The following is a 15,109-nucleotide window of genomic DNA, read 5'->3' on the forward strand; positions in this document are numbered from 1 at the left end:
TTCTTTTTTTTTTTTCTTTCATTTTCTTTTTATGGCATTAGGGAGAATTACAGTATACTAACCAGTTCATGTCTTCCTATTTTCATAGTAAAATCCAGAGATGTTACTGTGAAGCAAGAAATTTGTTTCTCAAAACCATTTCCTAACTTTGTCATTCAGTTGCCTGAGTAGGCAACTGTTTACTGGCTCATACATGTTTCTTCTGTGAACATAATCTCTTCTTTCCACAACATTTACCTGAAGAATAAGAGCAGTTGAGGCTAAATTAATTAAGAAAACAGACATGTATAGAATTAATCACAAGCAGCTTTACACCACATGAGGTGTAGGTAGATTAGTGGTCTGAGCTTCCTCTGTAGGCAGTGGGAAAAAGAGATACATTTTGAGGGAGATATTGTCCTGTTATAAGAAGAAATCTAAGATAGTTGGGGTGAATGCCTTCTGAATGTATTCCTTTATTCTGAGCTTTAACTGTTACGGATGAGACACCTCCTTTCAGCAAATCTCATTCAGTGGACTTCTGTATGATATGAATGTCTGGGATTGAAGGGTAGGGTCCTGAAAGAGCATCCTTTGCCTTCTCTTTTGTTTTCTTGTCCCTGAATACTTAGACTAGTATTAAAAATAAAGTTAACAAATAAAAGTAGAGAACTGAACTATGCTGCCTGCCCTTCTCCAGATAATACTTCCTCGCTGAAAGATATAGGGCTCCATGTTACAAACCTTTAGAATCTGTATCTCCCCTCCAGCTAGCATCCATTCTATCCTACTTTATTATTTCTTTGTTGGTCCTTTCAGGTCACAGAAACCCTGGCCACAGTGCTATAGGGAAAGGCCTATTGGATTCTTCCTCTAGACTTGACATGAGTAAGATCTCTGGACAATCTTAAGGTTACAAGTATGGCCTTAACTTGGTTAACAATTTATTTAAGAAGAAATTAAAAGAATGGTTAAGAGAAGCTGAATTCATTGGAACTGGTAATTTCTCTTTATTAGGCCTTTGAAAAAGAATTTGGAAAAGAACCATGGAAGTTGCATAAGCGCAGTCATGGGAGAATATAGCTCTGAATTTAAATTCATTCTTTTAATTTTTAAGAGTACTTGAGAAAAAAAAAAAGGCTAATGCCTAAGGACTGTTAACAAAGAGAGATGAAAATATCTTTAGCCCCTCTAGGATAGAGAAAGAGAGAAATAATTGCTCTTTGTGACAGGTTGTGTGGAGGTACAGTAAGGGAAAAACTGTAGTGAGCCATGAAACCACAGACCCTGTTGAGGTAATGATTTTTAGTCTCTAACAGAGTTCCAAATTTCAGTTCCCAAAGTCATCTTTTCAAGGTTGCAAGTTTTTTTTTTTTGTTTTTTTTTGTTTGTTTGTTTGTTTGTTTGTTTTATTTGTTTTTATTTTTCCTTCTGGTATGGAGCTATAGAGAAGCTCTGAAAGTCCTCCATAAAATGAGGAGGGCCCAATGCATATGTAGAGAAACACCAACTAGTTATGATTTGTGTATGAAGTCATGAGCTTTACATAAACATTTGTATAGTAAAAAAGTCCAAGAAAAAAACATTTTTTTCCTGCATTTTCTGCTCTCCAAGCATAACCAATAGCACTGACAAACCTTGTTAAATTCAGTTCTTCCATACACCAGTACTTCAGGGATGTCCAAGGTGAAAAAAAAAACCCCAACACTGATCATTCCTGTTTTGGGTGGATCAGAACTTATTTATGATAAACAGATATTTCAGTGGCTGTTGAGTTTCAGTGCATTTCTAAGCCTGATTTTCATATAAACAAATACTAAATAAAAAGGGATCTTAAGGTTTGTTATTAGAAGTTGTCATATTTCTTTTTGTTAATTGAGTGACTGACTCAACAGTTTTCTCTCTTACAGGAAGATTAATATATAAAGTCCTGCTTGAAATGAATAATTCTTCCTATTGTATGAATATTTTAGTAGAAATGAACAGAATAATTTTCTTGCCATAACTTCAGATGTGCAGCAAAAGCTATTCTTCTGAGATTGACAACAGGAGCTCCAGGCAGGGAGCTCCAAGGCAGTTGGTTGCATATTTCAAGAAGGATAACTGTCCTACAGATTAACTACAAAAAAATATATCCTTTGTACTAATGTTAGATATATTTATAGAGAAACATATGAGGTTTATAGTAATACAGTCAAGATTCTTTGATTGCCTTTATGCTGTAGCTGAAATGAGGTGTTGGTATATTCCCATCATTTGTGGTGTGTATTTATTGGTCTAAGGTTTGCTCTGGGTAAAACTATCCTTAAAACAAACACTCAGTTCTAAGTTACATCTCTGAACCTGTAGAGTGACTCCATGTGGTTTCAACTGTACCCTTTGACAACAAATTATTATTTATGTAAGCTATCAAATCTGGACAGGACGAGCAGCTGCATGAGAAAAAAATGAAACACATAAACCATAGTGAGAAGCACGAGGTTCTGATAACAAGCTACACTTTCCTTTCTGTATTTAGTCCACTAAGAGTGAATTATTCATTACAATCAAGCTACAGGTCCCCTAGTCTTGCCATTTCATCCACAAGTTTGTTGAAAATTAAAGCTCAGCATGAAACCTCCAGAGAATTACTCTGAGTTAGTAACACCTGCAAAGAACAGAGATTTACTGTGAGGTAAATTGCTATGTGATTGCCCACACATCAGCAAAAATTATAATTGAAAGAAATTGAATATTTTCTCTGTATTTAACTGGTGAGGATTTTGTACGGTGTCATTTTACGTTAAGTAGAAGAGTTACCATTTAGAATGTTTCACAGCAACAGATTGTGTTTGTTTCAATAGCAAGATTTCTTTTTTATGAAAAGACCTCTGCTACTATCAGCTGCAATTGCAACTTCATGCAATGTGTATTTAGAAAGCTTTCTTAAGCTTAGAGAATATTGTCCAAGACTTCATTTAAACTATAGATTTCACCCCCCTCTCTGTGATGTCTTGTGAATTTAGAAGTTGATTCTTTACCCTACCTAGCTTTACCCTACCTAGCTTAGCTCTAAGTGATGATTTTGATCTCTCCATCTGTAGCACATGTACACTCAGCAGCTCCCTTGACGGCAGTGGAAACTACCCAAAGCATACTTTTTTGTTTCTTCCAGATGTTTCAGGAATACCCTAACTAACATGAAAAATTCAGATTGAGCTCCTAAATCAAATTGAATATTAACATTATCATGTATCCAAAGAAGGACAGAGAAACAAAGATGTCAAATTATCTTGTCTCCATATTGTGCTGCATTTTTATATTCTGAGGTATTGCTGTCTGCATTTTCCAAGAGCCCTGTATCAATGCACAAATCACGTTTGGAGTAGGATTCAGGCTTCTGTTTGATGACAACAACAACCCTGGTAAGAAATTCATGAAGCTTAAGACAAGCCTCCAAGGACCGCCTTGGAGAGAGAAATTTCTGCCTATGCCTTCAGGAGAACCATGTCCACCGGCCAAGTGGATTCTCAGTGACATCTGGTTTCAGATGTGTGGTGAAACTTGCTTCAAACTCGCTATATGCCTTTCACAATTACTGGAATAAAATATCTCTGGTGCTGAAGACAAGCCTATAAGAGACAAAGAACTCATAAGTTCATGAATGTGTTGGGCAGTAATAGGTAGTGGGTGCTGCTGCTGTATGTAATAACTGAGCTATTCTTACTGCAGCAGAGCTCGAGGCTAATATAACAAGTTCATTTCCTTCAATCAACATGGGATGTATTAAAAAATAATTTGCTGGGCTAGGTGAGGCTTTTCAGACACAGGTAACTGCCTGCTCTAGAGGCAACTGAAAAGTGTAGTGACACAACAAATCCCTACCAATGGATTAATCTTCCCTTTCTGTAACCTTTCACACCATTTTCCCTTTTTCACTTAAGAAGGGAATTGTGGGTAAGTGGGTCTCCAGCACAAAATTATCTGTGAATGGTGGCCTCTATCTTCAAGCTTGTGATGTTTATATCACTGTCTGTGATATAGATTCATAGAATTTAACTCATGTTACAGGGCTGGGCAAAGACCTGCTCTTTGGCTCTCGGCTCTAGGACAGAAGAGAGGAAGCAGGTGTGTTGTATAAGCAAACCTTCATGTGTTAACAACCGTGTGCTTATCAGATGAATTTATCTGCTTCAGCTGCACTGCTCTAAGAGTGGATCTTTCATTATATACTTATCTAATGTACTATGTGTATGAAATGTGCTGTCAGTTTCTTTCAGAAAAGAGTTTCATGGCATAAGGAATGTAATTATTAGGATGATCTAGCATCACCGTAGGATCTCACAGTATGAACAAAAGTACAATCCAACAGCATCCTATTTTGCTAAGTACTGTATTGTGGGAGTTAATCCCCAGAGAAAAGTGAAAGAGGAAAACAGTTGACTGCCATTTTACTTATCAGAAGGTTGATATACTGAGAGAATGTGCATTTAGAAAGCTAGTGGCAGTTCAGAGAAGCAGAGGTGGAAATCTGAAAGAAGTGTAGGACTTTGGGCTTCTGATCCATGTTTCAAACAGTCTTTGTGATGTTCAAACTTTTGTGGATTCAAAGCTGCTCTTTTCAGAATGTGACACCTGTGGGAAAAAAAACACAACATCTTAAAGAAAGAAGATTGAAATATAGGGTATACAAACCAGATTCCAATTTGCTTGAGTTCAAAAGAATGTTTTTCTGTTCCTGTTCTATGACATACATGTCTGAACATAGATGCTTGTCTTTGAATTAAGTTCTAAGTTTGTCCACCATTAATAGGAGTCAGTATACAGGAATCACATCTATCTCTAACTTTGAAATATTGTTGGAAGTTAAATGTCATAAAAATAAGAGACAAGAAAAAAAGTCCACTGTTTTTCTAGGTTGTCCTGGGGCCAAGAAGAATGAGTTCCTGACAAGTGTTTTGGATGCACTGTCCACAGATATGGTGCATGCAGTCTCTGATCCATCATTGTCTTCCAGCCGGTGGGTTTCAGATCCTTTTGATGTGTCTTTAAAAGAGTTCTGGCAGTGGTGAATGAATTGATGAGGTCCTTCAGAAGTAATTCTTCTGCCTTCACAAAAAGTAGATTTACAAGAGCCTATTTAGGATAGTTTACTTCAAAGTTACCACTGTGGACTATGCTCACTCAGTAGAGATACACTCAATGGCTAGATTCTCATCAGCCACACACACTTAGAATTTATTTTTGCCTGCTGGTGCAACTGCATCTCAGTCTTCCTTTGTGTTCTTATCAGACTTGATGAATGAATCTGACTTTTTGATTTATGTTTTGCCTAGTTGATTCTAAAACAAACCAATGCTATCAGTATATACAGACAATTAAAACTATATAACTGCTGACAAATTTTGAACATCTGCAGGTCAGATGCTTACTACCTGAAGAGGAGGGGCTAATATTATTATAATTTACCCTGTAATTCAAGACTTTTTTTTTGTTTTATATCTGAGACCATTCATCATGGGATGTAATTGGACTCCAGTTTTTTGGCCAGCTATATCCTAAATTTTACACAAAGGGCTATCTTCTTAATTAATTGTATTGGGGTGAGCACAGTACTGAGAACACGTTGCATTTCCCTTTCATTTCCTGAAATAGAAAAAAATGAAGAGAGAAGTAAATGAGGGAAAGACAGAATCATGAAAACACATAATGTACATAACTGAAGTATGTCAGAAGTCAGTATCACCAAAGTGAAAAGAGAAGATTCACTACAAAGAAGCTAGTAGGCAAAAAAAGAGAGGTTCATGGAGCAAAACATCTAACAGTACTTTATGTATTCAGAAGTAAAGCTATAAACTGAAGTATGTGTATCAGAATAAAGAGTTGTGGGTTTTTCTTCTTTTTTTCCATTGCAGGGTTTCAGAACCTGATCCAAATCACACCCTGGAAGAGAGGGTAGTCCACTGGTACTTCAAACAACTAGATAAAAATTCCAGTGGTGACATTGGAAAGAAAGAAATCAAGCCATTTAAAAGGTTCCTAAGAAAGAAATCAAAGCCCAAAAAATGTGTGAAGAAATTTGTGGAATACTGTGATGTGAACAATGATAAATCCTTGTCAGTTCAAGAATTAATGGGATGCCTGGGAGTAACAAAAGAAGAAGGTAAAGCAGAAACAAAGAAACGCCATAGTAAGAACCTTTTCTGTCTTTTTGTCTAGATTCTTCAAAGACAAAGGCAAAGTCTGATATTTGTATATACCAGAAGTATACAGTATAAAGGAATACACTTGCCAATAACTAGTAGAGCTTTTGCTTAAGGAAGATGACAAGGAAGCTGCTTCTGTGTGTGCAAATTATTACTTTGCTCCAAGAGAATCAAGAACTTCCTTTGACCTAACCCATTAAATGCTTGCTTTCTGGAGATATGTTTCTGCATTACAGCAGGAAACCTAAGATTATGTAATGTATCCTCATTTCCATGCTTCTTTCCCACCAGACATAATAGGCTAGATTTACTGCTAAAGATTTAATAACTTTGAAATGCTCAACACTGACTAAATGCAATCTGTCTTAAGCAAGTGCCACATAATAACTGCCAAGAAATGTTGTCATTCGGCTTTCGTATAATTCCATGAAAGAAAAAGAAAAGGATGTTTCAATGGAAGATATGAAATATTTTATCTTATTTTCTGAAAGCTGTGCAGTTACCCTGCTATAAAATTGCTAATTCAGAATGAGAGTTTCACTTCTTGGGATGTTATATATAACGTGCAAACCATGTTAATAATGTTTTTTTCCCCCCCTTTAGCAGCCCCTAAAACCAATACTGAGAGCACTTCATCTAGCAGGCAGGTGAGTACTCAGGAGAACACAATCTCTGTTTAGTCTTACCCACATGAATTTCTTGGGTTATCATTTGCAGCTTCAAAATGCATTAGTCTGCCATTTTACAGACCAGCAAAGAAAACAGAGCAGCATAGTGATTAACAAATCTTGACTTCATTTCTATCTGTGGCAAGTTGAATTGGTCAACTACAGGTGGAGTAAAAGTGCAAAAAACACATAATGGATTAGGCATGCTTGTGGATGTTCACAGTAAAGTATAGAGTGACATCTTGGTTAGAATAGATAGCTGTAAGTGAACCCTCGTATAAGTCTTCTGCATTCCTGAATGAAGTCACTGCGATACATTTTTAAATGTGCATTGGTTTATATTCGTTTCCCTTTTGTTTTTCAGTGAATTAAAACTGCTCACTTTCCTGTCAGTTATGCTGTAGACACAAAGTTACACTGATTAAAATTACTCCTTGTGCAAAAAGCCATGAATTTCTCATACCATATGAAAACCCATACATTTTGTGTACACCACTGAATTATTGTATGGTGGTTTTAGATACCTTTTAAAATCTTAGTAGAGAGAAAAAAGCTGTCACATTGAAGTGCGTTTGCTGGCTGAGCAAAATGATGCTGGAGAATGTAGGATTTGTAGCAGTCTGATGATGTATGTTTAAACTAAAATTGGTTTGGTCTCTGGAATGATTTTAACAATTAAAATGTCAAGTGCCCTGACAACATAATCCACGATTTGTTTTTGTGTCAGTTTTCTGCAAAGACTTTATCTCACCTTTCTGAATAACTCTGGTGTATCTCACTCATAGACCTTTGGTTACACAAGGCATTCAGAGCTAGGAAGGCACAAAAGTAGAATTTTTGAATTTTTGGATAGAGATAAAATAGACATTGAAGAGAAGGGATTCAAATGGAAGTTTAGGAGAAAGGTTAATAAAAAGTCTTATTATGTCTGTGTTTCTGTTTTTATAATCATTAATCCTAAGTATTCACTTTTATGGATTGCATTGGCACAACTTCCTGATACTTTGGCAGGTGTCTGAAGGACTGTGAAGGAAGTGAATCTGACAGTTATTTAATGATCTAATAACAGAATCAACTTCTTACTGATCTTGCCTCACTTTTGTATTAGTTAGAGGAATCAAATGGTTACTGCCCACAAAAACATCAGTAATTGGTGATTTGTTTTAAAAGATATTTACGTATTATATCATCAACTCTGGTAACCCTGCATCTACAAAAAGAGGAATTTAGCTAAAAAATAACCACTACTGTTGTTGTGTGGTCAGTGTCTTCACATCTAACAGAAAGCTGTATTAATTTGTTAAAAACTCAACCCAGAGTGAACCCCCAACAAGCCAAAAGAAATGTTCCTCTTATGTTGCTAGCCAGTTTGTTACTTGCTTTATCTCTGATTTGTTTAATGTTAGATTCACACATCCTAAGGCAAGCTGAACATTGGTTGTTGGTTTTACCAGAGACCTCCAACATACCTTTGATGGAATATAAAATGTTCTAACAGCTAGAGGGATGTGATAAGTTTCTGTTTGTTTAAACAAATGTTTGTGGTCATAACTTTTCAAGTCCCCTCCTACAAATCACTTATGCTTTAAACAAAGAAGCCTGAAAACAATTATCCTGTTGGAACTCAAAAACATTCAAAGGGGTTATTTTAATTATACAATGGCAATTACTGGCACACGTGCATTACACTTGAAGCATGACTAGCCCTCTCTCTTTTCTCGTAATCTGATCTTGACTTGCAGAATATGTAATAAAAGTGTCCTAGAGTATCTATTTTTTAAAATTTTGTCCAATAATTTTGCTGAATCAGCACCAATTACTTTAAAAGCTGTTGCTGAGAAATGATAGCCTTGAATTAAGGCTGGCTCAGCAAACCATCTGTTGGCAGTTTCAGACTTGAACAATACAAGGCTGCAAATGCAGAAGGAGGCTTTCATCACAAAAGTTTTCCCTTGAAAGGAAGTTATTAAAAAGGAGCTGGGCCAAGTAGCTCCTTATAGGAAACCACCCAACTAAGAAGGAGTGATCAGATTGCTACTACTCACTCAAAAGCTCATTTTCAACTACAGCATTGTAGTAGTTAATATATATATATATTTATGTGTGCTTTTGCATGTATATATTGCTGAATATGTTTTTTTAAATATGTGCAATTTTGCAATTTTGCACATGCAGAAGCTTACTGAAAGAAAGAGATATGGATACATGCACTAACATACTCAGTATCAGCAATTGCTGTTCCAAATGAGATTACGGAAGTGATGAATCTGACCCAACTAGGGCAGTGGCCAAGTATATTTACATTTCTCAGCTCCATCCTGCCCAACACACATACATGCTTACATGCTGTCAATGAGACCCAAAGGGTCTTTTTGCAGCCTAACATAAAGTTTACAAGGAAACTATAGAATGTTCATAAGACTTTGGCCAGCAGCCCATTCTGTATGCATCACATGCCATAGAAAGGTACACTGCACCAGGGACTTGCCAAGGCAGTTGCAAAAACTGTGTGCTCGATAGGCATATGTTTAAAGAGGCCACAGGTAAGAAATGGATAAGATGGATAAAGGTAAGATAATGCTCATAGCCTTGTCTTTAGATTCCTGAGGAACTACAGGCCAGGGATTATTTTATTTCCTATATTTAATTGTTCAGAACTCTTCCCCTGAAGTGGCATGTGGACACTGCTGAAATATAAAGAGATGTTTATGCTTGATTATTTGAAAACATCATTAATAAAGCAAATATTTCTGACTTGTCTTTCAGCAAGTTTCCAAGAAGCAAGGGTGAGCAGCTTACTGATCCAAGGCAGAACTCTTTGACATGTGGGAGATTTCCTCACCAAAAGGCAATAAAAACAACTGTAGTATTTGCACTTTGTACTTAAAAATGTAAATTCACTTTGTAGAAATGAAATATTTAAACAGACTTTTTATAATCTGTGAAAATGTAATAGCTGATTTTGAAAAATTATCACATACAATGTATGTGCATTCTTTTGTTGTCTGAAATATGTAAAACGTGTTGGAGATGTAAAAGTTTGCATTTAAACTTTTTGTTTTTTTTTTTAATAGCTCTTTGGCAAATATTAGCGAAGAAACCTGTTTCTATGTATTTTGGTTTCAATAGTATGCCTTCTTTTTCTTACCAATACTGTCATTTAAGTAGAGTTATGCTGAAAAGTCTACTGTATTCTCAATTATGTCCAAGAAATGTTGGATGTTAAGATTTCTAAGATTGAGGGAAGTGTGTAGATTCCTGTTGACTTGTTCTTGCAGTTTTTAACTGAACAATTTTGTCACAAGTGGCAATATTTTCTTCATTGTGTTTTTATTATTATGCTTCCCAAAAATCATGCAATGAGAACACAACCACTAAAGGATTCAAAAGTTATTCTACAGTTAGGATTCTGTTAGAAAAGTATATCCTTCTATCCGTTTTTGAGGCATGGTAGTTTTCCTCATAGGAGTAAGGTGGATAGTAATGTGACTCCAGCGTGGTTTAACCTGAGCCTAAAAGCACGATCCTGCAGTCAGCAGAAGTAGGAGAGGAGTCTGTATGAATCAGAATTGTAAATCTAACTATGAATTGACAGGGAAGGCTAAACAGATTTGTCAGCCTTTTCTTCTACACCTGGCTGTCCCCATTTGCCTTGGGGGTCTACCAGAGCCAAAGCTGAACAAATTATGTATGTATGTTATGAACAGTTCCCATAAGGAGGGGCTATTCACCACTCCTGCCTGAAGTTTCACCTTGCTGTCTGAAAGAAGCTCTTATAAGTTTTCATACCTCCTCTGTCATTTACCCCCACACAACACTTATTGTATGTGTGTTTGAGTGGAAAAAGAAAGAACTTGTGATGTGAATTTAGAGCAGGAGACTCACATAAATAAAGATTCATCTCTTGAACTGCTGCAAGTTACAAGCAGTTGAGTTGATGTAGTTGTTGATGGACTGCTGGCATCTAGGAACTGTCATGAAAAGTCAGGAATGTTGCAACAAGCACTGATTTTGTTCTGGCTTGTTTAAATAATGTGTGAGATTTAACATGAGATTAGCTAATACTAATAGCACCCTGGATTGAGTTTGCACCAGAAAAAGCTTTGTTGCAAATAGAAATTTTCCATTTTAATTCAGTGTATGGATAAATGCTGAAGTGATAGGAAACACTGTATACAATGGAACCATACCCCAGAAAATGTGTACTCTTAAGCTTTGACAACAGGAGGAATCAAGATGCGAGTCTGTGTTATCTTGTATTTTTGTTTTTAAAAGTACTTGTTCTTTTATAATGTTAAACTTTGAATTTAATCTTCTTTATAGATTAAAGCTCAATATGCTATCAAACTATTCTAGCAGTTTTTCTTCCGTGACACAGCCAGCTTTGAAACCAAGTACATACAAGTACAGCTATTTCACCATTGCAGTAAGTTTATGAGAAACCTCATGGTCTCATATTGCACCTGTCTTTCTCTCTTCACTTGACCCTTCATGCTTAGATTCATACCTCATTTACTTCTAAAATTCATACTTTATTTTCACCACTATTTACTCATAATAGTGATTTTTGAAGCCTGATTCTTTGTTACTGTCATTTGTATATAGCTTTAGCTGGTTCTTTTCATGAAGAAAACATATCACACCTTTTCCCCTCAGTGTGATTGTAAGGTGCTGAGCAACATTCCACCTGACTGGAAATAATAAGGAGAAAGAGGCAAAACATGAGGAATATTCAGCAACTCATGGGATCCAGGAAAGTTAATAGAAGATTTATGTAAGATTTATGTATCAATGTGACCTTCCTATATAAATGCGTGCAATCAAATATTTGCTATGTCCATGAATGGAAGATGAATGCCATGCCCACAGATTTGAAGCAACTGCCTATTTAAACTGGGAACTTGTGTAGAGAAGCAAATTTGGACTAACACCTGTTATTAAGTAGCCTTAATAGATTTTGAAATCACAAATAAATTCTATGGGCATTCTCTCAGGTAACCAAAATCTTCTACAACATCAAGTAATTTAATGACTCAACAATGACAGAAATTCAAGGTATTTCAACTTCATAGATTTATATTGTCACACATATGGGCCGTTTCAATTTTCATTACAACATTTTTTCTACAAGGAATACCCAGTTCTCCTGGATCTGTTTAGATCCATGTTCAGATCCCTTCCTGGAACGCACTTGAACGCCTGGTAAATTCACTTTTGTTTCCTGTATTTACATTAAATAAACAGAATGGTGAAACTTGAAGAAATTTTGGCCCTTTTAGTAGTAACCAAGCATGGCCTTGATAGCAAAAAAGAATCCTTGTGGATTTGCCCTGAGGGTTACAGCAGAGTACCAGTATTTACTTAGTTCCACAATAATGAATTAGTTCTAGTATTTACCCTACTTGATGAGTTGCAACAACTGAGATGCAATTTTAATTCTGCTCTTACTGAAAGCTGTATGATAACTGCTGAGTCACAGCTTGAACCACTGATTGAGCACTTGGTCAACCCTAGGAGCACAGGTGAAGGCAATTCACCTGTGTGACTGGATGAGGTGGAGCCTGGCTGCACCTCTCATAGATCTCATTGAAGGGCTGGCTGACCTTAGGGAAGCTTTCTCCTGTGAACTTAGGATCTTCTGATACAGGTAGGCAATCTTCTTCCCTTCTTTCATGCCACCTTCTACTACTGCCAGTTCTTCTGCCATCACACCTGTGTTGTAATACCTTTCCCATCATATTGATCTGTCACATGGCACAATGTATGTTCTGGTTCTCACTGATCAATATTTGTTTTAGTTCCAGTTGTTCTTAAACATTTATTTAGAGTTTTTATATTGCTGTATGTAGAAGACTAATAACATTGTAAAATACCTGTATTTTCAATGATCTGTCTAGTCTGTTGTGATATCTATTAGTTAACAGGCCACACATTGAGAAATATTCCATATTTTGTCAATGCTTGTGATAACTTTCTTATCCTGATCCTAGCCCTAGAATTAGGTCAACTTCATAGTTCTAATTTTACCAAAGCGCATTGTTCTCATTCTTCTCCCAGTCTAACAATGTGCCTAGCTTTTAAACCCTCATTTTTCAGAACTGGTCCCTATATGATTGCTTGGGATGACAGTGTTTCTTGATAATGTCATTTGAGGTAGTAAAAGAAGAACACAGCAAGCATCAATTCATATGAACGTAAAGGAGAAGACAAACTGAGTACTCTCAGTATGTAAGACCAGCATTACACTTTGCACTTTCCTCATTGGGAACAGGTTTTTGCCCTCAATAAATGCATTAAGCCAATGAAGAAAGCAAGCCTTCCTAGAAAGTGAAAGGAAGAATTTAAATAGAGACCACATTAAAGACGTTTAAGTGCGTGCATAGCTTGATAGGTTTAGTTCATGTTTTCTTTTTACAGTGGTAATAAAAGATGGATTAATAGGGGTTAAGTAATCTTCCCTGGCAAAGATATTTTAACTGTTCCTTTCAAATATTTACACTAGCATATTATATAACTACATTTTACATTAGAAACTGGTGTGAAAGAGATTTTAATGTAGAAAGTGAAAGGTTTATTACTTTTTTCTTTAAGATGGCAAATTGATATCATTTTGGAGTAATTACTTTGACATTAAATAGTGACCAACTAAAGTTATTAATGTTTGAAACATTAGAATGACTATAGTGAATTACTGATACAAACTGTTCTCTTTGTGCCTTTCGATTATTTTGTTTTCAGCATTATGAGTGAAAAGACGCCCTTTGTTTAAAAAGCATAAATGTTGCTTGTTATTTTTTTCTTTAAACAAAAGTGTATGTGGAAAGCATTCAGAACAACACGTCTCTAGAGTGTCAAATGTGATGGGTGGTGTGGAGAGAAAGAAGCCTGTCTGCTTTTCATCTGGGTTAGAAATATTCACAATAACCTACCTTTCCTATGTTCACCTTTCCTATTTTGTCATATACTTTGTCCTCTGACTAATTTCACTGCTGAAATACAAAATCTATTGGGAGGAAAGACAAAGTGAGGATCAGCTTTGTGCACATGAACAATCTATTCTATGATCACCTCCCTGCTCCGGCTGGCTACGCTATTTCTGATACAAGCCAGGATGCTACTGGCCCTCCTGGTCACCTAGATATACTGGTGATTCATGTTCAACTGAGCATTGACCAACGCTCCCAGATCCTTTTCCACCTCATGCCTTTCTAGCCACTCTGCCCCAAGTCTTTAGCATTACATATAATACATATAATACATATAATTTGTCTGAAGTTCAGGACCTGTAACTTGGTCTTGTTGAACCTTACACAATTGGCCTCAGCCCATTGATTCAGCCTATCTAGATTCCTCTGTCAAGCCTTCCTATGCCCAGGCAGATCAATACTTCCTCCCAACTTGATGTCATCTACAAACTTAATGCAGGTGCACTCAATCTCATTGACCATCAATAGAGATGTTAAACAGGGCCAGTTGCTTGTAGAATGTTCTATCTGCCTATTTGTCCTGGTTGGGCAGTATACAACAGATCCCCACCAGGATGTCAGCCTCAAAGGCTTTCCTCCAGTCCTTACCTATAAGGACTTAACCTTATAATTATCAGAATTAAGCTCTATAGAATCAAAATGCCTCCTAACATATAGAGTTCCCCCACCATCCCTCCATACTTGCCTATCTCTCCTAAAGAGCTTAAAGCTCTCATTTACAATATACCAGTGATGAGAGTGATCCCACTATGTTTTGGTGATAGCATATACATCATAGCTTGCTTTCTACGCCACATTATTCAACTCCTCCTGTTTCTGCCAATGCTGTATGCATCAGTATAGATATGATGCATCTGGGTTATCAGCCTCATCCCTAACCCAGGAGTGCTGCTTCTAGGCTCATCTCTAGCAAGCCTTGTTTTATGCCCTTCCACCTTCAAACCTTGTTTAAAGCCCTCTTAATGAGTCCCACCAACTCATGGGCAAGAGTCTTCCCTTCCAAACAAGTGAATCCCATCTATTGTCAGCAGGCCTGACAATTGCCCACTAATAAAAAATAAATCAATAAGTAAATGTGCCTTTTATCTATGTGTTCATCAGGTGGGTGTTCCTTTTCCTTTCTGTACTTTTCCCTGCTACTGAAGGGATTGAGGAAAACACCACCTAAGCTCCTGCTTGTTGTTCTTATCACCCCAGCACTCTAAGGGTCTTTTCAGTAGCTCTCAGGCTCTTTTCACAATTTCACTGTTGTTAACTTGAACCAACAAAAATAGGTAATAATTGGAGGGCA

At 36.6% G+C, this 15,109-nt stretch overlaps 1 protein-coding gene across 7 annotated transcripts in view; it reads left to right on the plus strand.

Moving 5' to 3' along the window:
- SMOC2 (SPARC related modular calcium binding 2) overlaps positions 1-11,179 on the plus strand; it is a 132,162-nt gene extending 120,983 nt beyond the window's left edge. For 2 of the 7 annotated variants that reach the window (XM_042890733.1, XM_042890763.1), the window contains exons 10-13: positions 4,876-4,978; positions 5,874-6,148; positions 6,768-6,811; positions 9,599-11,179. In XM_042890733.1, coding sequence (XP_042746667.1) covers positions 4,876-4,978; positions 5,874-6,148; positions 6,768-6,811; positions 9,599-9,622 — 446 coding nt within the window. In that variant the 3' untranslated portion in view covers positions 9,623-11,179. The remainder of the gene's footprint in view (positions 1-4,875; positions 4,979-5,873; positions 6,149-6,767; positions 6,812-9,598) is intronic. The other 5 variants (XM_042890742.1, XM_042890771.1, XM_042890755.1 and 2 more) reach the window with 3 other exon arrangements.
- Positions 11,180-15,109: the final 3,930 nt, after the last annotated feature.

Source organism: Lagopus leucura, unplaced genomic scaffold (assembly GCF_019238085.1).
Source record: "Lagopus leucura isolate 7727_CA_CO unplaced genomic scaffold, USGS_WTPT01 Super-Scaffold_73, whole genome shotgun sequence".
NCBI lineage: Eukaryota > Metazoa > Chordata > Aves > Galliformes > Phasianidae > Lagopus > Lagopus leucura.